At 55.1% G+C, this 7472-nt stretch overlaps 1 protein-coding gene across 7 annotated transcripts; it reads right to left on the bottom strand.

Moving 5' to 3' along the window:
* Positions 1-325: 325 nt before the first annotated feature.
* Positions 326-7020, bottom strand: Cd19 (CD19 molecule). Of its 7 annotated transcripts, none has more exons than XM_027948513.3 (15): positions 6713-7020; positions 6248-6489; positions 5722-5925; positions 5315-5593; positions 3582-3692; positions 3261-3309; positions 2871-2959; positions 2372-2467; positions 2152-2253; positions 2007-2075; positions 1847-1903; positions 1706-1762; positions 934-1020; positions 727-833; positions 326-563 (listed from the first exon to the last, which is right to left on the bottom strand). In XM_027948513.3, exons 1-14 carry the CDS (start codon positions 7003-7005, stop codon positions 742-744), a joined length of 1827 nt encoding a protein of 608 aa, XP_027804314.2. In that variant the 5' UTR covers positions 7006-7020; the 3' UTR covers positions 326-563; positions 727-741. The 7 variants fall into 7 exon arrangements, with proteins under 7 accessions (XP_027804314.2, XP_027804319.2, XP_027804320.2 ...); XM_027948518.3 differs by having other exon boundaries at positions 6229-6489; positions 6713-6872; XM_027948519.3 differs by having other exon boundaries at positions 3582-3689; positions 6229-6489; positions 6713-6871.
* Positions 7021-7472: the final 452 nt, after the last annotated feature.

Genomic DNA, 7472 nt, shown 5'->3' on the forward strand with positions numbered 1-7472 from the left:
ACATATAGTAGATGCTCAATAAATAAAGACTGTATGATGATGGAACGTGCGTCTAAGTAGTCTGCCAGTCCCTGCAGGGTTTCTTCCTTGTGCATACAACTGCCGAGTGAACAATAGTTGAATAACTGGGTTGTGGGAATGTAGCTGAAGGTGAGGAACAGGTAGGTGAGGGCAATGAATGGAGCCACCCCACAGAAGGTACATGCCAAGCCACGCAGTGCATGGAATGCAGCCCTCCTGCCTCTGGGGACTCAAGAGGGGACAGGAGTGTGTCCATCCTTACCTTTCCTTCCCTCCCACAAAAAAGCACTACACTTCAGAGGACTGGAAGAGATCATTGAGTTTATTTGGGGAAAGCAAAAGGGGTTGGAAGATTCAGTTGTACATACACAAAAACACACACACATGCGTACATGCATGTACACACAAGTGCGTACACACACACAAACACACACACACAAACATCCCAAGCAACTTCACTCCAGGGTTTGACACCGTCTGCTGGGAGTCCCCAGATTTCCAAGTCAGGAGTAGGCAGGTGTTGGGGCCTAAGGACACGCAAGCTGTGTAGAAGAAATGGGGGTGAAAATGGGTCCAGGGGCCCTCCCCTGCCCGCCAGGCTCTGGGAACCGCTTTCCCTCTCCTTCTCAGAGTCAATGTCCTCTGCCATCCCTGCGTATCTCCCTCCTCCTCCTCCTCATTTCCTATCGGCCGTTCCCAGCTCACCTGGTCACCTGGGGGTCACCTGGTACTCCAGGCTCCCATGCGCCCTCCTCCTCCCCATGCTGGTTCTGGATCGTCGGGATTATCCATGTTCTCATAAGAGTCTGCGTCTGCGAAGGACCAGAAGAAAGCAAAACGCAGGTGGGGGTGGAAGTAGGCTAGGAAGGGAATCCGCCAGAGGACACCCAGGGACAGTGCAGAAGCCCGTACCTTCCTCATGATTGGGACCAGTCTGAAGGGGGTGGAGCTGGGGGGCTGCATACAGGATCCCTCTCATATCTTCATAGGACTGGGACCCTGATTGGGCAGGGGATGGAGAATTGGAGGCCAGATCCATGCCGGGGGCTTGGAAGGAAGTTGGCCTACCACTGGGAAGGTGGAGGCTCCACCCATGTTGGAATGACTGATTAGGTCACCACCAGGTTTGGGGTCCTGCTTAGTTGTAGGGTCAGGGTTAGGTGTGGGTTAGATTATGGTCATGATCAGAAAAACTGGAGCCAGGCACAGAAGCACATGCTAACCCAGTCTCTCAGAAGGCTAAGGAGGAGAATCCCAAGTTTGAGACCAGCCTCAGCAACTTAGTGAGACCTTGTCTCCAAATAAAATAGAGCAGGGGACATAACTCTGGTAGAGCTCTTGCCTCGCAGGCACAAGACTCCAGGTTCAATCCTGGGGTTTGGGGGTGGGGCAGTGAGCAGATTTGGGAAAAGTGAGAATGAAGAGGAAATTGAGCTAGGGTCAAGGGTGGCAGTGCATTGGACTCGATGTTGATGTTTAAGGTTAGTGACGATGTAAATACTGAGGGTCCAAATTGGGGATGGGGTCATTGTTGAGGTTAGAGTTAGGAGTCAAATCTAAGGTCAGGGTTAAGCTTGAATTTGGGGTTAGAATCAGATCAAGGTTGGGTCTGGTGCCAGGGCTGAGGGCAGGTCACCCAGGGGGATAGGCAGGGCAAAGTGGGATAGTCCCAAGCATCTCTCACCAAGGGAGGTTGCTTCCCGGCTGGGGTCCCTGGCAGACCCATGGGGGCTCAGGAAGTCTGAAAAATGAAAAGGGACATCACTATTCCTCCCAGCTTGCAGACCTTTCCCCTTCCCAGGAATGCGACCTTCTTCATACTCACCCATTGTCTTGGTGACTGGTGGGGCCAGCTCTTCATCCTCGTTCTCGTAAGACTCAGCTGAGGCACAAGGAAAGCTCCAGAGACCACTCCTACCCTTAGGGGCTCCACACTGTGCTGGCCCCTCCCCCATACCTGAAGCCCCACAAGGACCCTAAATTACCGTTGGAGAAGGAGTCTGCGTCCTCAGGACCCAGGGACCCATCCTCAGGGTTCTCATAGCCACTGCCATCTGGTGGAGAAGGAGGGACATCCAGCAGGGGTCCACAGCCCACAGAAGTGGGGAGACCGAGAGTGGGCAGCCTTACCCTGGGAAAGCTGGTCCCGCCCAAGGTTGGAGTCGTTCTCGTAGAACTCGGACCCCTCCTCGCTGTCCGGCTCCTCATAGCCCTCCCCTTCTTCTTCTAGTCCTGCGGGTTTGGGGACAGGGGTGGGGAACTGAATCACTGTTGTCGTCCTCCAGCCCAGGCCAGAATGTGCCACAGACAGCTTCAACACCTCTGCGTGAGGAACGACCCCCTCATTCACCTGCTTCTGGGGTGCCAGCCTCCTGGGCATCGCGGCGCGGGTTTCCGTAGGACAGGGAGGCGCTTCCCATGCCTGCCGCCCAGCGCTTGGTACGTCCTGGAGAGAATGGCGCCGGGAGACGACAAGGTGAGGGGCAGGGGGAGAGGGTGCTCTAGGTTCCAGGGATGGCCTCTGGGTTTAGGTACTTGGCCTTGAACCATGGAGGCCAGATCTATATCTGGGGTGGTGGCCTCAAGTTCTAGGGCACGGTTCGGTGGTGAAACTGGACATCTGGAGGCGTCGTGGGGGTGGGGCTTTGTGTCCTGGAGGCGGGGCTTGACTCTGGGGGCGGAGCCACACCTGGGGTGGGACTCCGCAGCCTCCGCCCACCTGCCTCTCTGGAAGGCCTGGCGCTCAGGGGATTGGAGGGATGAGGCAATGGGTGGAGCTCTCACACTGGGGCGGAGCTACAGGCGGGAAGGACTGGGCCTGGGCCCGAAGGGCTGCTGGTGCCTCTTACCCGGGCCAGAGGTGGGCGTGGGAAGGGATAGCACGTTTCCATACTGGTTCTGGGTCCCGTTTCCCTGAGGAGGCGTCACTTTGAAGAACCTGGTGGAAGCAGGGGACGTGCACTGAGGCTAGACCTGGCAAGGACCCCGGGACACACTTCAGATTCAGTTTGGGGCCTCAGAGGTTGAACGTGGTCACTCGTGATTAGCTAGCTCCTCTGTGGGACAAGCTACAGAGGAGTTGGGATCACTCCGGGAGGACTTGACACAGCTTTGGAGCTGCACTTGGAGCCTGGGCAGTAATACTCCCGGTGGAGATGGGGCAAAGACCCCCGGGCCGAGGAAACAGTAAATGCATCACATAAGATAAAAGGGGGCTGGGCGTGCCCTTGCCAGATTACCTCCTGGTGGGGTCAATCATCCGCTTCCTTAACCTCCTCTGGATCAGGGCTGGTGGGAGTTAAGAAGAGGGATCAGAGAAGGAGTGCTTGGCAGAGTGAGGATTTAGGGGTACTGAGGAGGTACCCTGGGTCAACAGAGGAGATGAGTTCGAATTCCAAGGAGAATGGGAAGTTTGAAAGGAGTTAGAGAAGTGGGGGTCAGGGTTGTAGGATGGGGGAGGGGTGGGAAGAGAGAAAAACAGGTGTCATACTAGCCAGTGTGTGTTATCCTGAGGTAGAGGGGGTAGGGTTCGAGCAAACTGGCTGGGGGACATAACTCACCTCTTCGAAGATGAAGAAAGGCCACCAGGGAACCCAGGCAGAAGATCAGATAAACCAAAGTTACAAGGGGGACTTTCCAGCCACGAGTTTCCAGCAGCCAGTGCCAAACTGCTAAGGAAAGGGTGCTGTGAGTCAAGGACCCCAGGCTGGTGTCTTACTTCCCAGCCTCAAGAACACAAAGGAGCTGGCTGTGGCAGCACAAGCCTGTAATCCCAGTGACTTGGGAGGCTGAGACAGGAGGATTGCAAATTCAAGGCCAGCCTCAGCAACTTAGTGAGGCCATGTCTCAAAATTTAAAAATTACAAAGGGCAAGGGCTGGGGCTGTAGCTCAGTGGTAGAGCATTTGCCTAGCATGCGTGAGGCACTGGGTTCAATCCTCAGCACCACATAAAGTAAAATAAAGACATGGTGTTCACCTATAACTAAAAAATAAATATTAAAAAAATTACAAAGGGCTGAGGATGTGGCTCAGAGGTTAAGCATCCCTGGGTTCAAAGTCTGGTACCAACAAAATAAAAACCCAGAAAATAAAAATCCAAAAGGACCATGCACCTGGGGATTGAAGCAAGACATAGTCTCTTAAGTCCCAAGCTATGAGGAGGACTATCCTCCCTCCCTCTAAGGAGCCATATCCTAGGAAGACAGGGACCATGCCACACAACGTGGTACCCAGTGTGAGGCAGTATTTATTGAGGAAACCAAGTAAAAAAGCATGGGTGTGATCCAAGGGGAGGTGGGGATTAAGTGGAGTTTAGCAATCAGCTTCTTGCTGCCGTTAAAGCAATCAAGGTCAAAGTGAAGGGAAGAGGTAGGTTCACAAGGTTGGGAGTTGGGATCTAGCGTGTGGCTGTGGTCAAGTTTGGAGTGGAAGCTGAGGTGGTGTTTGAGTGTTTGGTTGGAGAGCATGGTGGGCGGGAATCAAGGAGACAGAACCAGCAGAATAACATGACCGAGCTGGTGGGGTGAAGGGGAAAGGATGCCCGCTCTCCCAGCTGGGGCAGGCGACAGGTGTTGGCATTTGTCATTTACGCAGGGCCACCCAGAAGTCCACACGTGGGAAAGATGTTGATTTTGATTTTATATATGTTGTGCCTAAGGTTTCATGGGCCATTAAATGGCAATTGCAGGGGTAGCTGGGTATGAAACCCAGAAGAGAGTTACTAAGGCTTGGTGACACCAGGAGCCATGGGAATAAAGGTTCCAGGAGAAGAATGTGTTGTCAGGGATGTGAGTGGGAAGTCATGGAGGAGGAGGAGGCCCAGGGCTCCAGCAGTGAGGGGCGGGGGAATAAGGCTCCTCCCAAAGCAGATGGCGAGGAACAGACAGCGTCAGTGGAAGACCCAGAAAATCAGCCTTAGAGACAGGGAGGGAAGAGCTGTGCGGAGAAACTGGGTTTCCGGTGCGGGCTGTCGGTCGCTAGGCACCATGGGGCACGCCTGTAATCCCAGAGGCAGGGGAGGCTGAGGCAGGAGGATTATGAGTTCAAAGCCATCCTCAGCAATGGCGAGGCGCTAAGCAACTCAGTGAGACCCTGTCTCTAAATAAATTACAAAATAGGGCTGGGGGTGGTTGAGTGCCCCTGAGTTCAATCCCTGGTACTCCCATCCCCAAAAAGAAATTGGGTTTTGGGACCAGGCTTTTTGCAACTCTCAGGTCAGGGGTCTAAGATTGTCTGGCTTCCAACTCTTCCAGCAGCCCCCACGCGATGACCTACAATGGGTGGTAACTCTACCTGGCCGGGCAGTGACCTTCACGTGTATCTCGATGGTCAGGTTGCCACGGAGACAATAATAGGTACCAGCATCTTGAGTTGTGGCCTGGGGCAGCGACAGAAGAGACCCCAGGACCCACATGTCTCTGGATGGGGCCTTCTTGCTCAGGCTTAAGTTCAGCAATGAGATGTGAGACTTAACAGGGTGCCTGAAGATCCAGGAGAGGGGGCCACTGACCACAGGGGTAGGGGCCACCCCACAGGACAGCCAGATTGTGGAATTAGGGGCCACAGTGAGATCTGGAGCAGAGAGAGACAAGGAAAGCCTCATGCTTGGGGTCTGATCCCCCCAAACCTTCCAGTTCCCAGTCACCATCCCCCATCAGGGAACCCCACCTCCTGGCATCTCCCCAGCAGAGACCCCTTACCTTGGCTGAAGCTCTGTTTCAGACTCCCCCTTGGTGGGGCACACACCGGCTCTGTATTCCAGATCTTAGGGTGGTCCTTAGCCCACACATAGAGTTGGGAGGTGATGGGGCGATCAGAAGAGAGCCCAGTGCCCCCGGAGGACATGTTCCCCCGGCTACAGTTTAGGGCCTCTAAGTCTGAAGCATTCCAACGGAACAACTCCCCTGGGAAGAGACCCAGAAGCAGACACAGAGACATTAGGAGAGGAAGAGAGATACAGACCCAGAAATAAAGACTCAGAGAGATAGAGACAGAGATGAAGAATGGCGGGCGGGGTGGGGCAGGTGTCAGAGAAACAGCGACCAAAGAGAAGCGTGAGAGACCAGGGACAGCTGTGTCAGTCGTGAAATTGCAGGTAGACCTCCTCCAACTCCACTTTGGCCGTGGGCCCACTGTCCCTGGAGGCCTCCCTCTCCTTGGCCAGCCCCACTGCCCAGCCCCACTGCCCAGCCCGGCCTGGCCCTCACCACTGCCCTCCACGCTCACTGTCCAGCCAGGCCGCCAGGTGTCCTTGGAAGGGGGCCCCGACTGGCACAAGTAGAAGCCCCCCATCTGGTGAGAGACGTTGAAGACGAGCAGCAGGATGCCCAGGTGCCCCACACGGATGCCCAGGTTTGGTAAGCCCAGGCTCAGCTCTAAGAAGGGTGCCGACCGGTTCCCCCGAGACCAGGCCAGCTGCTCGGAGGGAGCATAATCCTGGAGGCACGGCAGCAGGATGTCTTTTCCCTCTGTGGAGAGAGAGAGAGAGAGAGAGAGAGAGGAGCCCCTAGTCCCCTTCCCTCCGAAAAACCAGGGGATCTCACAGGCTGGGAGTGGACGAGCCCTCAGAGTCCTTCTCACCCTCCCACAGTTGACACATAAGAAAATGGAGGCCCAGAGAGGGTAAGTTACTCAGTCAGGGAACCCAGCCGTCCAGACCCCACTCCTTCCCTCTCTGCCCTTCGGACATACCTTCCACCTCCACCAGCAGTGGCTTCTGGGGCCTGACTCCCACAGGGGTAAGAAAGAGGAGGAAGGACAGGAGCAGAGGAGGTGGCATGGTGGCCTGGCTCCTCCGGGCACCCAGCTTCCCCGCGCAGGGGATGCTGGGGCAGGCCCGGGCCTGGTGGGCAATGAAGCATGGGTGTCTGTGGGGGTGGCAGGCGATCCCCCCAGAGAGGAAGGGGGCGGTCCCCCTCGGCCCTTCTCCACTCACCCTCCAACCTGTGAAGCTCGCCCTCTTCCTGCTGCAGCTCTGTTTTCATTGTCACACTCACCACCTTGAGAAATGCCCTTATTTGTTCCTCTCCTTGTTCTAATTCTCCCACAAGCTCCTAAGCCCTTGGGAGCAGAGACTGTCCCCTTTGCTTTATGCCCTAAAGCAAGTCACCTGACAGGACTTTGTTGAGTGAGTGGATTCAGACTGAGGAGCTCCCTGAGACTTTCCCCCCCTCCCTCTTTCCTCCTCCCAATCCCGGCCCCGAATCCATTTCCCTTCACGTGTACATCCTCCATTCATCCCACCAACATTTCTTGGGGTTTCTTCCACCTCCAGCACACTTTGGGGTCTGACAGATCAAAATCTGTATATTTTTCTTTTTTTGGAACCAGGGATTGAACCCAGGGACACTTAACCAATAAGCCACCTCCCCAGCACCACATCCCCAGCCCTTTTTATATTTTCTTTTGAGACAGGGTCTTACCAAGTTGCTCAGGACCTTGCTAAATTGCT

Source organism: Marmota flaviventris, chromosome 19 (assembly GCF_047511675.1).
Source record: "Marmota flaviventris isolate mMarFla1 chromosome 19, mMarFla1.hap1, whole genome shotgun sequence".
Classification (NCBI taxonomy): Eukaryota; Metazoa; Chordata; class Mammalia; order Rodentia; family Sciuridae; genus Marmota; species Marmota flaviventris.

What these genes read in the sequence shown, in the direction of transcription:
- Cd19 (XM_027948511.3), bottom strand. Translation starts at nt 7,005, where the DNA reads ATGAAAACAGAGCTGCAGCAGGAAGAGGGCGAGCTTCACAGGTTGGAG. An exon ending in GAAACAGAGCTTCAGCCAAG is followed by an intron (nt 5,594 to 5,721) that starts GTAAGGGGTCTC and finishes TCTCTGCTCCAG; the next exon opens with ATCTCACTGTGGCCCCTAAT. An exon ending in ATGATTGACCCCACCAGGAG is followed by an intron (nt 2,960 to 3,260) that starts GTAATCTGGCAA and finishes TGCTTCCACCAG; the next exon opens with GTTCTTCAAAGTGACGCCTC.